Source organism: Anser anser (genome assembly GCF_964211835.1).
Source record: "Anser anser genome assembly, chromosome: 4".
Lineage (NCBI taxonomy): Eukaryota > Metazoa > Chordata > Aves > Anseriformes > Anatidae > Anser > Anser anser.
In genome coordinates this window covers 46558867-46572762 of record NC_139724.1, presented here as the reverse complement: position 1 = coordinate 46572762, position 13896 = coordinate 46558867, and the positions used below count along the sequence as shown (strand labels likewise).

At 43.7% G+C, this 13896-nt stretch overlaps 1 protein-coding gene across 10 annotated transcripts in view; it reads right to left on the bottom strand.

Annotated features, from left to right (window-relative positions):
• Nucleotides 1–13896, bottom strand: part of ARHGAP24 (Rho GTPase activating protein 24) — a 181852-nt gene that overhangs the window by 31655 nt on the left and 136301 nt on the right. For 9 of the 10 annotated variants that reach the window (XM_083836009.1, XM_083836006.1, XM_083836010.1 and 6 more), the window contains one exon: nt 7788–7910. In XM_083836009.1, coding sequence (XP_083692135.1) covers nt 7788–7910 — 123 coding nt within the window. Of the gene's footprint in view, nt 1–3717; nt 7223–7787; nt 7911–13896 lie in introns of those variants that run through there. The other variant, XM_083836013.1, reaches the window with a different exon arrangement.

Sequence of the window (13896 nt, the reverse complement as noted above, 5' to 3'; positions counted from 1 at the left end):
CAACTGGAAGAAAGCAGGGAAATGTACAGGTTTCCAGTTCTGACCAGTCTTTAGATTTAATCAGCAGAACTGCTTTTTCAGAGAGGCCCTTGTAGGTCTTTTAAAGCTATATCCAATTAAGCCAAGATCACGCATAACATCAAAGAGGAAAATCACATGATAACAAAGGGCATGCTGAGTGGTTATTCATTAACTAGAACATTCCCGTGGCAGAAGTTTTGTAAACATTTTGAGAAACTGGATTTCCAAGGCTAACAGATGTCCATAAAGCTTATGAAAGACACTACAGTCCTATGTCTAAATTCTGTGTGTGTCTGCTCAAGAGTTGTGAAAGCACTGTGGCATTTTCAATGGTACATACTCATAGTTAGAGCATGTTTTTAAAATTTAAGAATGCTGTTAGTCAATGATCTCCGTAACTACCGCACACAGTCAAGGGTCACATCTCAAATCTATTGACTCCAAGTCCAGTAGGAAGAAAGGAGGGAGAAGATCTAGGTGGCAGTTCGGCTCCTTGCTCCTTGACAAATCACTTGGAAAAAACCCGCCTGCCTCTCCAGGTCTACCGCAGCACACGTGGCTGGTGAACCAGAAGGTTCTGCCTTTTCCGTGCTGCCCCTGAGCAATTCAGACAGCAGCAACATTTTCAGAAGCATAAAGCCCAGAGGGCTGATAATTTCAACACAGAGCCCATGCCTGTACAGCGTGTTCTCTCATTGTGCAGCAGAGAGGATCTTCCACCTTCCAGAACATGCTCTTAGTTTATGGACCGTACTGATCAGAAAGGGCCAGTTAAGGGCTAAGGAACTGGTCTCAGATTAGAGTACTTGAGGCACCCCTCAAACTCTAATCGGTAATTGACACTGAAAATAAAAGATCAGGGGAAGGGTCTTCAACAGCAACACAGGGATCAAGTCCTCCATGGCTGTGTAACACTTCATATGGAGCTTTAAACTGTTATTTCTCACCAGCTTTCTGCTTTGCTGTTCCCCAGCACTACATGCTATTTTGAGAGGATCAAATGCACGCAGTATTTCCTTCTTCTCTCCAGATGTTTTTAATGTAAAGGAGAGGGAAAACAAAACAAAACAAAACAAGAAGACACAGCAATGGCAGAATTTTGCTCTTGTTTGACTCATTTTCTTACCTACGAGCCTTCTCCTACCCCACAGTCAATGTGATGCCAGCAGGAGATAAGGTCCCTGCCCTGGAGTTGAGCACAGCTGCACAACAGAGGTTACTGCTTAGAAAAAACAAGTCTGAAAGAAGAGCAGAAATAGCTACTGGCTGGAAAAGAAGGGAGGCAATTTTTAAAACATCACCAGGAGCTTAACACAGCTGGATTAGGGCTGCTACTCTTTCTCCGGCCATAGCCAATGCCACTTTCTTCTCCAAAACTGGTCACTCACATGCCACCTGATGTTCCCACCACTGTATGCAGTAGCAAGTCACCCTCGGGTATTCATTCCTTTCTGCACTTACGCTCTATGCCCCCTCAGGAGGTTCCCATGATGCTACTCAAGCAGAGAGCATCTCCTCCAATTTGGGCTCTAAAGACTTTTGGCTCTGTCTCTGTTCAGATACCACCTTCTGAGCAGCCATTTCTCCTATGACGTGACCTTCCTCCAAAGGACAGTTCATTTTTCCGGGCCTAACACAATGCAGCTTTCATCTGGATTTCCAGAAGGGGTTCTACAACTTGCATCATCATGATGGTACATCTCTGTCTAAATTTACAGTGTTGTGATTCCCTTGTAGTTCTTCCAGTGAGCAGCCAACGGCTTTCCCTGTTAATTTTCTTTGCTGTGTTGTATCGCACAGCTTAGAATTTATCGATCTGTTTTATTTAAGTGTATGGGCTGGGTTTGCAGAAGGCTAGTTTTGCCCATTTTTACACTTAGGTATACAAACTGCAAATGAAGTTACAAGAATTCTTGAAGCCAATTAGTAAGATGAGTGTAGTTGGCTTTATTTGCCTGTTAAGTCACTGTAAAGGCTTAACCGAAAGTCCAATTAACTATCATATTTCTGTTGACTCCAGTGGGACATGGACCTTGTTAAACATGTGCACCATCATTCTGAGCTCTCTGATCTAGGGGCCTCGCGGCAACACTCTTGACAGAACATGTGTGTAGGAAAGGAACTGAAACAAACGATATTTAGAGGAAAGCAAATGAGCAGCATGGCCTTTGTCATTCAGTCCTCTGCCCAAAGTGCTGCAGCTTCATTTGGGGTCTTAGACATGAAGAATTGCTGTGTCAAAACATATGGGGAAGGAGTAAACAGCTGACGCTCTTCTTGGAGAGGCTAAGGCTGTACCCTGGGGCAAAAAGGCAGCTGCCTGCAAAATTATCAGTTAATCCTTTATTAAACTTCCAAACATTTCTCAAATAGTTAGGTGTACAAACGGGACACAGACAGCTCTGATTTACACCAATACCTTGAAATGCACTTGCACACTTGATACAGACATATCCACGTCCTCCTGGGCGTGGAAACTCCAGCAAGCACGGAAAACGCTGGCCTCAGGGAGGAGGCTACAGGGGACAAACAGCTTTCAGTGCCATGTCAGCGGCAGGCAATAGCTGATCCCTGCTCTAGTTCTGCAGGGAGCACCCCACTGGTTGTGATTCCTCGTTTCAGGGCATCGCCCCTGCCTGCACACAGCACCCTCAAAAGCAGTGAGGTCACTACATCACCACCGAGTGCTGCAAGCAGAGAGCTGCTGGTCTTGCTAAAGGACAAATGGCAGCAGGGAGGGACACATTAGGGAGGAGCAGATGATGACTGTATTCGTATAAGCCCCGTGTAAGGTCATTTCTCACACTTCAGAACATGATGGTTTAGCACTTTCACTTGGATTTCCTGCTCCAGCATAGTTTCTAAGGCAGCACCAACATTTTCCTCTTTCCCCACCCACATTTTTTATCCTTACCATAGAGGCAGTTTTTCCCCCCCGCAGCCCCAGCACCGTAGTACCTTACATCACTTGCTGTATCGCTCTCAGACATGTGTTTCCCTTCCAGCTGACATATTTTGAAAGCCAGCCTCCTCTTTGCCTTCCTCCCCTCAGTGCTGCCATGCTTTGCTTCTACAGGTGTACATGCAATGCAGAAGAAAACTGGCCTTAAAAATCTCTCTGCAGCAGGTGGAAAGGCAAGTACAGGCTGCAGGTCAGCAGAATCAAGTGGCAATGCAGCACTTGCAGCAGGACAGTGCACTGTAGGGATCCACTTCAGTCCATCAGAAATCTCTGAATCCAAGGACTTGGTCTTCTGCACACATGCACTTTTACCTATTTATCATGTTCTTTTACTCCCTCTTTTCTTGCCAGTCCTCCCACACAAACAAGATAAAAACCCAAACTCTTTTCCCCAGTATTTTGCCAGCCAAACAGGCAGCAGTTAGCATCCCAGGTCCAGTTCCCCAGCTCCTCTCAGTGATTTTTGCTCAGAAGCTCTGCAATAATCTTGTCTCAAGCCACCTCTTTCAGGCAGCCCATCATTCATGGGTTATTATGTAGAGGAGACAGTATCAGCTGGCCAACTACAAACAAATGAACAAAGAAGTAAATAAATCATTCATGAAATGTCAGCATCTGCATTGTTTCATGCCTTTTGTTTCGGTGCTCTCGTCTGCCTGCACATGCAGCCCCCATGACTTCTCAGAAACCTGGCTTCACTAGCAAAGCAGAACACAGTGAGAGAACAGACCTACCTTTACGGAAACTAAAACACCGCTTAATTCTCCTGTAAGTAGTTTTAGGAATGAAAGGAGGTGCCGCTAAGGCACCTGGGCTGCGGACTCCAGCATTTCTGTCTTCAGGCATCATACAGGCCAGAGACCCCACGTCCCTCCAAAGCTTTCCTTTAGCAGCTGCATCCAGACAAAACACCAGGGCTGCTCATCGTTACTGACTGCTGAGGAGTTTCTGTAATAGTGTATTTTCCTCTGGAGCTAGGAGATTAGTGGTCTTCTAGCTCTTGGAGAAAGCTTGAAGTAATTTTAGTGTTCTCTTCCCTGCTTCAGTTTTGCTTTAGGGAACAATTTCCTTCCGTCTCTCTGTTTCCTTTCGTTTCTTTTATTTCCTGCGGTGAGACAACCGTCTATTATGCAATGGCACAACAAAAGAGTTTCAGCAGAAAGATGTATCTTCCATTCAAACAGAAGTGCCTGCACAGACAGAGGCGGAGAAAGACCTCGTCCTCCCAGCTGGAACAGGGGGTGGAGTGGCAGAGACTCCAATTCCACGGGAAAAGGTCAGTGCTCTGCGGTGCACAAGGAGAAACAGGAGAACAATACCGAAAAGGCCACCAAAGAATCCTCTGGGATACGATACTCCTCGCTGGCTCCTTTTATCTCTGCAACGGAGGAGCAGAAAAAGCAGCCCCTTCACCCAAAGGGCTCTCTGTCCACACCGGATTCCTCTCAGGAGGCCTTTTATATACCTGGCTCCCTGACGTCCGTCCGTGTGGGCTTCTCGTTCGACTGCCTTCGAACTACCAGAAGCTCTCGTGGGAGAAACGCGTCAGATGCAGCAGCAGCAGCGTGTCCTTGCCAGCAGGATCCCGGGCTGCTGCCGAGGAATACATGCCTCCACACGGGGATGCTCTGCTCGCTCCCTCCCGGTCCCGCGCCTGGCAATGGCAGCCACCGCCGCTGCGCCAGCCCCTCGCATGCAGCAGGTGCAGGGAAGCGGCGGAGAGGAGGGAGCTGCTGCTGCTGCTGCTGCAGCGCGGATTTCTCTGCTCCACCGGGTGACTTTGAGTTGACTTCAGGCGGCTGTCGCGTGCGGCAGCTCGAGCAGCAGGCAGGCTGTGCCCAGCTCCCGCAGGAGGTACCAGACCTCCTGCCACGACCCTGCTAAACGCTCGCGCTCCTTCTCGCCTCCTCCCTCCCCCGTCATCGCAGGCTCTGCAGTTAGAGGACAGGCCTTTCCCTCCTGTTAAAAACTGCCTTTTAAAATCTAATCAGGAAAGGAATTTCATGTGCAAACAGGCATTACATGCCCTGGCTCATTTACATTTCTCTTCCCTGACAGAGATTTTTCCACAGTCACCTTGTGCTTTTTGTGCAAAAAACAAGCTGTTTCTGATCACCACAGCGGCTTCCCGCCTCCCTCCCCTCCTCTTCTCTTTCTAGCACAGGTTAACAAATAACGTTTTAATGATATGGTTAATCATTCACAGAGCTCCTTGCTCTGGTACCAGGAGTCCTTTCCCACTGCAAGCCAAACTTCACACACAGGTGGCTCACCAAGACTCAGAGACATCCATTGAACACACACACAACTTGCTTACAATGCTTAAAAGAACTGGAAAATCCAAATATGTTGCTCATGAAAGTGGCACTGGACTTTTATGACACCAGACTATTGTAGTTTACCACCTAGTGTTGAAATTTAAGAAGCAGCTAGAAAACAGGTATTGTGATTAACTGAAATAATTTTGCGTTGCAAGAAATGTACTAGTTACTGGTTAGTCATTATTATACAACCACAACTTTTCTGTATCTTGTTTATAGCTAATGTAATAGATTTCTTAACTTCAGTGGCTACAGCTGATCAAGACAGGCTCTTAAACGCCTTAAGCCAGAGGAACCCTTCTTTAGGAGGGTCATACTGTTGCAGAGCAGCTGTAGACACATCCCTGTAGGAACAGGTAAGAAAAATACGAGCGTGTCCACCCATACATGATTACAGAACAGTTAACAGTCCTTGTTAAGACTTAAGATATCTCAGAATGTCAACTTAAATAACCCATAGTTAATCAACCAGGGAACATTGTATTGGCACAGTTCTTAATGGTGACACCTCCCTTGATACTGCTTTTACCTTGTACTGAGAGTCAGATGTTCTCCATAAACACTAAACCCAAAATCACATTCTGTCTATTCTCACGTTTTCCAGGAATTAACTGTTTGTTTCCTAATACAGTAATCCTGAAGTCAGTGTATATGCTCAAGATATCCAATAGGGAAACGAGAACACATTTATAAGTGTGTTAACTACAAATTTATTTAAACAGTAATCTAAGGATTGCACCCTTCTCTTTCTCTCTCTCTCTTTTTTTTTTTTTTCAAATCAGCTTGCAAACTCCTCAGCTAGGTGCTTCTCTCAGTATTTGGCGTTAAACACTCTTACAACAATGAGGGTGTCCTGCGAGTTTCCATGGTGGCTGGAAGGATTCCCAGCTGTACAACAGAAATAGCTCTTGCCCTATAAAAGCAAATGAGGGGCTGGTGAAGAAAGCACGGGGTCAGGGCTCAGGAGATTTGGTTTCTATCTGTAGCTCTGTCACAGCCTCTGCGCAGATGGGGGCTAGAAACACGGCTTCACCAGATGTCAGCTCCCCACCTGTAAAATGGTGACACCTCTCCGTTTGCCCAAGTACTGCAGGGCTGCCGCAGCTCACTGTCTGGCATGGACAGACGCTGTGCTGGTGGAAAACAGGTGTACAACACGGAGAGAGAGTTTCTCTCTGTGAAAAATACACTTCTGTTATGCACCCAAATGTCTGCATTGCTGCAGTAGCTAACGCTGCTATTTGACTCAAGTGGGAGAACACTGAAGAGCTCAACATGAGGACTTCTTCATGAACAGAAGGTTGGGGATAGATAATCTTTGTGCTACATGAACATGTGCTATATGAAGTACACTTCTCCCCTAGCCTAACTTCAGAAGCCCATGGCCCTCCCACCTCCCCACACCAACTCAATAAGCCTGTAGAAGACCACACTTTTGAGGATAAACCCCTCACTTTGTGGGTTTTAAAAACATCATCCTGCGAACCCTATATGCCCAGTCCCAGGACAGTACCAGCTTATGAACACATAAGACCACTTCTCAGCAGGATGACTGCTTAGCATTATCTTTCCAGCACGTGTTTCCCCAGGAGGAACCAAGAGAAGACAGACATGTTTGAAGACGTGCCAGGCAAGCCCCAGCTGACCAAGTCCCTCAGGGCAGCCCACCAGTGAGGACAAAGCCTTCTAAGAACTAAACAACCTGAACAAAGCACAGAAGAAGATGGGGGGTGGCTTAGAAGAAAAGTTTTGATCAAAATGGTAGTTTCCTTCAGTCCCTCCCATCCTCTCTCCTGTGCTGTGTCTGACAGGTGAAAAAAAAAAACGCATACGCAGTCACCTATCACAGCTTTCTGTGATAACTGCTCTTCTGTATGATCGGAGACAATTCTGCCTTATTTTTCCATGCTAACAACACCTGCAAAGAGCAAAAAAAGCACACAATGCAATCCAGTTGCTCTTCCCGTAAATTCAGTACTATTAAAATTGTTGGGTCTGCCCATCAAAAGAAAAAGACCAGCATACAATGCTTGTGCTAATATTCCAAGGCTCACTATCAGAGCTTACAGATTTATAATAACATTGTCACTGGCAGGAGAATCACTGACAGCTTCTTCTAACATGGATGGTCTTTTAGCTGGTGACCAAAGGAATTACCCTAGGTCTCCCAGTGGAAAGCTGATTTCGCAGAAGACACATCTTCTGTGAAAACTTCCCTCACCTTGGCAACATGCTATCCTGTGCTATCCCTATCAAGGAAAGTAGTTCCAGATAGTTTAAAGCCTTTTAATTGAGTGCTTTGTGTAGGAACACACCTGATGCCTGTGTTGCAAGTGAAAACAAAGGACCTGTTCCACTTTTTGGAAAGATCTAGACCGTTCTTGTTTCCTCCTCTTCAAATTCTGGCTGAGAGTGAGGGATGACAAAGTCGCCCCTATGTCTTTGTGCAACTTGGAGCCTTGCATTTTCTCTCGCTGACTCACCTCCTCCAAATGGTGCCCATATAACCCTGCGAATGGATTTCACCCAATCCTCCATGTCATTCTGCGTGCCCGCCATGAGAAGGTACGTCTCATGATTAGCTGTCATCCGCTCTCGGTCTGCTCCTGCAAGAGAAGATAATTGCACTTTAGAAACCCTTTTGCTTTCCTGCCGAGCCAGCTCCTGCCAGACTGACTGCGGAAAGTGGTAAAAGCAGCTCCGTGGCAAGCAGACATGACACCGTGCACTGGAGTGTTTATCATCAGCTACGGCACGAAAAGAAGGTCCTGTAAGTATATTCCCCACCAGACAGCGAGGAGCTGTCTTGCTTCCAAAAGGAAATGAGAGGATAAATGTCATCGGTAAACAAAACCAGCCCCATGCTGTTCCAAGAGCCACGGGGCCTGCACTCATCTGTAACCTGATATATGCACTGGAAGGTTTGCAGCAGTTACTATGCCACAACATAGAGAATAAACGCAGCGAGAGAGAAGTGTGCTTTGAACAAGTGGGGACGAGTCCATCTTTGTTTTCAGGAACACTGTGTCACATTCCTGGCAATGACATTTGCTGCTCCCGAGCGTTACTGGGAATCTCTGAGGAGAAGGCAGCTGATGCTAGGAGCGGGCACAGCACAACCCGCTGCTTTGGATGGGTCTCATGAGGATTAAGAGGGAACACACTGATTTCTTATTCCTTGTAAAGGACAGACTGGCACTGAGAAGGTAAAAGTCAGAACCTGGCTCACCACAGGTTTTCACACCTCTAGTACTGCATCAGTTCCATCCTAATGGGCACTACGCTAGCTCAAGAGCAGATGGGGATTCGAGCCACCCTTCCAGCACCGCAGTAGGAACAAACCCTTCTAGAAAGACAGCACCAGACATTTTGAAGTCCTTTCATTGAGCCAGCAGCATGTGCTATATTTCATGCAAAAACTACAAATCCCACGAGTTTCTGTGCTTATCTCTTCACAGCTTCTTCCATCCTTATCTTTGATTCTGGTCATATATAACGTAAGTATTTCTGTTCTTGCCTCAGGAACACTGCTAGTCTTCTGCAAGGTGTCATGCTCAGTGGCTAACAAATTCAACCATGACTTCCTGGCACAACCATTATGAATAAACTTACTTGTATACACCAGGTTCTGCAGAACTAAGCCACACAACTGCAAAAATAACTTAAACGCAGTTTTACAAACACAAGCCATATTTCCTAGACATAGGCAGATCAAACTGACAACTCATTCTTAGGGTTTAAATCATTACTCAAAACTTAAATTTGAACTTGGAAGCAAATGAAACTCATCTTCTGCCAATTGTACCTATACATACAGCAAGCATGTGTTCCCACACACAGCATCCCAAGGACTGATACAGCAACCTGAAGTACAGTGCAGGTATGCTTTAGGATGTATCACAGTTTAAAAGTCTGAAAAACACTATTTTTTTTCTAAGGCATTGTTAAAGGTAGCAAAGAACCTATTTTAAGTGCCAACACTACAGAAAAAACAGCGTGTGTTTTATTTTTTGGAACATTTTCAGTTACTACCATAGCAACTGCTACAAAACAAGGGCCTTTTATGCTTCATTCCACCATTTTTTACCTTTCACGGAATAGGAGGATGAGGGTATGGGAAGGAGGAAGCATCAGCATTCCAAACAGCAGCACTCCACACCAACCCCGTCCAGCAGAAAGCACATGGTCAGGCACTGGAAATGCACACCCAGCCTCTACGGTTTTTTTGGCCAAGCTGCCTACAGCCAGGACAAATCTCACACTTAAACACAAAGAGTAGACATGACACACTCTGCTGAACCTGGTCCCAAATTTGATATAACATCTAGAGTACTTGACTTGGTAAGACCCAGAAACAAAGATACAAACAAAAAGCCTCAATATATTGCCTATTAAATGTAATAGTAATAAACATAGTATAGAGAACAAGCCTGTAACATAGCTGTGTCCTTTTCTTTGCTGATAAAAATCCTATTTACATTATCATACTGTATTGCAGGCATCCTTTTACAGACCAGGACCCTGTAAGTTGCTGTACGAAAAGATGAATTCACAGAAAACAGAATTCAGATCTAAGAATAAAACAAGAGGTGACCTGATTTTCTTTCTAAATAGGGAAGAAAAAAAAGATGACAACCATAGACATCTAATGACCCTCCTTCTTGGATGTCTCTCTGGTCATTGCATATTCTTTTAATAATGTACATAGTTAAATTCAACAGATTATGTGAGATTTACTCAGTCATAATTTTCTAACAAAAATGCTTTCTGGAGAGCGCTGTCCAGATAAACTGGATTAATCTTGTGAGTCTAGATATTTGATTTACAGTGGAGATTCCAGAGCAGTACTCTAAACAACTAACTCAAGTAAACACCCATTCAGCTAATACAGAATTAATGTGTTTAATTTAGCAGAGAAAGAAAACAATGTTTGGTTTGATTTTCTTTTGGTCTAAGAAAGCAAAGGTTTCCTAATGAAAGAGCTCCACCATTTTATATCAGTACTTGATTTATCTACTTTGTAATTAGACCCCTTTCTTTTACACCACAATACTAGCTCTTGCACGGTTCTTCTACTTGCGCATTAATTTAGTTGTTATTCAAAAATTGACAGCAGCTGGTCTTAAACCTTGCTAAAGGATTTTGGGAGATACAATAACATGTTTAATTTGTGTATTATTGCAACTGTTAATTTTCTAGTGGGATTGTATTTAAAATACAAACCAGACAAGAGTATGGGGAAAGACAAGAAGAAATGCCCATGGTTTGGTAAAAAGTCACCTCAAATAACTAGTTATCAGTGAAACTTAAACAGAATGACAAGGACCTTTCTACATCTCAGTATGTCCACAGGATCCCTCTGAAAGGTACTGTTTAAAATCTTCACTCTTGTTTTTTCTTCCATATATTACTGTAACAGCTATAATGGAAAGTGAGTAGATCACCTTCTCCAAAAATGAGACATCTTATTCGTACCATAGATACTGGCATTAAGTGCCTCAACTTGAAAATGGTGCTGTGCATGGAGTCCATTAGAGATGTGAATGCATTCTTAATCCTTTCATATGGGCATGCAAACCATAATACATTTTACCTGTTTTGTTGTATAGCTCCAGATTATGCCTTTTCAAGTTCCCTTTCCTGCATTTGCAGTCCAAATACAAGAGACACATAATGCTGGGGGTCACGGCCTGCTTGTGGCCAGCCACCTCAAAGGGCTGGAACACGAACTCAGCTTTTGTTTCATCTTTTCCACTCATTACTTGCAGGTGTCACAGGACCTGGAAGGAGCAGAACCCAGTGTACCTGATCAAAGAAGTTGACTCTGACATATTCAAGATGAAAAGCTGCTGTTCACACAACTGATGTTTACATCCTGTTCCTTACATCCTCTGGTAACTGCCAAACATAAGTGGATCCAGTTTGCTTCTCGAAACTACAATGTAATATTGCATTTTTGTTTGTACAGCCCCAACCAATCCATAATCTGTTTTGTTTTCTTGGCAGCATCAGAAATGAATTACATCTATTGAATAAATCAATCCAGAGCATCCATTTGGACTGGAAACAGTGAAACCACACAATGCCATGGTGAATCGTCCAACTCAAAGAGGTCAGATTTCTCCCCCTGCCCCTCCTCCTGCACTAGCACTGACTTACGGGTTCCTAAATGCCACTCCTGCCTCCTCCAGCAGCTCGGTAACTGGTAAATACAGACTGCTGCTGCGCTTCCTGACCAGGGCAGCCTGAGACCACTCAGCCCCATGCTGGGCGCAGCCTTGTGCGCCGAGCTAGCGCTGCTTTGATACAAGCGAGGCGAGGTATTTTAAGAACTCCTGCCAGCAACCGGAAAAAAACAATTAAAATACAGAAAGGCCAGTTCCTGCAGGGATCCACTCCACAGGGGAAAAGAAAGGGAACAGCCTGCGTTTGCTCATGCAGCACCACAACACGCAGTTGGAAAAGCATAAAGAGGTGGTGACAGAGTTGAAGGGCGATTGTTTCCTGAAGTATCAGGCTCAACAGCTCACCTGCTTTGTATCATCTGTTGATAAAATGTGAATGTGCACAGACATTTTGCACTCAGCTGGGAAAAAAAAAGTCAGGTAATGTGTTTTGTTTTCGGAATTTCTTCCTGTCCAACCCAACACCCTTCTCCCACCTGAACTCATAAAGGCTGAACTCAGAATCAAATATTTGTCATTTTAAAAGCATCTTGAATTTCTTACAAACAGTAGTTCCAGCATCCTTGAGAATGAAATGTAAAGGGATTAAATTCATACCATCTGTTTAAAAGAGATTTTTTTTTTCCCAAGAAGAACATCAAAAAGTAGGATTAATCTTTTTTTTTTTTTTTCTGAGCTGAGAATATCATGGCCAACCTCAAAAGAATATTCACATTCCAATAAAAAAAAAAAAAAAGTTGGAGGCCAATTTCAAAGTGAAACAGTTCCCAGCTCCCTTCTGCATTTCGTTAAGCCACAGATTCTGAAACCCTCATTCTCAGCTTGGGAACTGAAAGATGGTGAAAAGCAGATTGGCATTACAACACAAGCCGCTGGGTTTTCTTCAGAAACAACCTCCTGCTTGGATTCTTCACATTTGTTTTCTAAATCTTTTGTTTCTCGGGAAAATGTTGAATAGAAAAATTTCAGTCTGGTAATGTTTTCAATGAATACACTGAATATGCCTATATATAGTATTGAAACAGGAGCTCCTAGTTACTCATCAATTCAGGAAAAAAAAAAAAAGACATTTATAAGCCATATACATCCAAAAAGGTTTAGGAGCTGATGCTTGGACATAAATTTCTGAAAATCTTGCCTGAGGGTTTTTTTGTTTTTGTTTTTTAAGAGTATCTTTCAGATAGTTCTGGCCACTACATGGTCTGGAATTTCTAGCTGCTACTGTCCATCACCACTTCTGCATAGGCACGCTAAATAATGCCCTCCTCTTCTCCTCAAACATCTTGTATCAGCCGAATCCTCATAGCTGTACCAGCCTTTAAGGTAGAAGACCTTATCAGGTACAGCTGATATTCCATACAAATTTTTTGCAAATCACAACAGTACGCATCATCTCTGTTTTGCATAAATCTTCTGATTCTAGCCCCCTGTAGAAATAAGTGCCAACCCTCTGTGCAACATAGCAGGCATGCTCTTCTCCATTAAGTGTACAATACTAAGTAATTTATAGTTCCTGCTCAGGACTCCAGTCAGTATTTCTTTACAAGCAAAATAGCAATAATTACCACAGAATTCGTGACACTCTCCCAATATACTTGGTGTTCCTAAATGTTCTCTGTGTTGCAAATTAAGTGCATGGTAAGTGACATACTTAATGTGTTTCTCTGGAAAAGCTCATGTGCATTTACTTCATCAACTTGCACTTTACATCGTTTGTATTCAGACTTTGTAATCCAAAGCAGTAGTTGTCTCTGCAAATGGCAGGGGCTACTAGGGTATCACGGACCAAGATGAACAACCTTATTCTCTTTTCTTTTTTTTTTTCCTAATGGAACTTCTTTTTTAAGAATGAAACAGAAATAATGATTACCCAACCTTGTTATTAACACTAATCACTGCTGCTTTAAGCAAAGCTGTCTGACTTGACACACTGATGAGCTTCTAAAAGACCGTTCGATATCAACCCACACTCAGTTGATATGGGACAACTTGCCCTTCAAACTGCCCTTGAACTGTGAGGCCAGTTTGAGCACTAAAACATTTTGTGGTCATTCCAACTGGGCCAGCAGAATAATCTAACTGTAAAAAGCTTGGTTGTAACATGGGTTGAAATTTGCAAAGCAAAATGAGGGAGCTAAGCACCTGGATGTAATTGTATTTTAACAGGATTTTAATATCTAACTGGCTCTGGGATTCATTGAGAAACCTTTCCTTATGGCAAATGCAAATATGCTTGAGGCTTCTATTACGGTAGGACAGACTTAGCAATGGCTGCATCTCAGATAACTGATTTAAAGACATAACCGAAAGAGACACAGCTACTTGAACCTTGCAGCATTACTGAACTGCACATACTGCTTACTAAGCAGCCAAGCATATGTTCTTACAGCTGTGTTGTGGTGGAGGG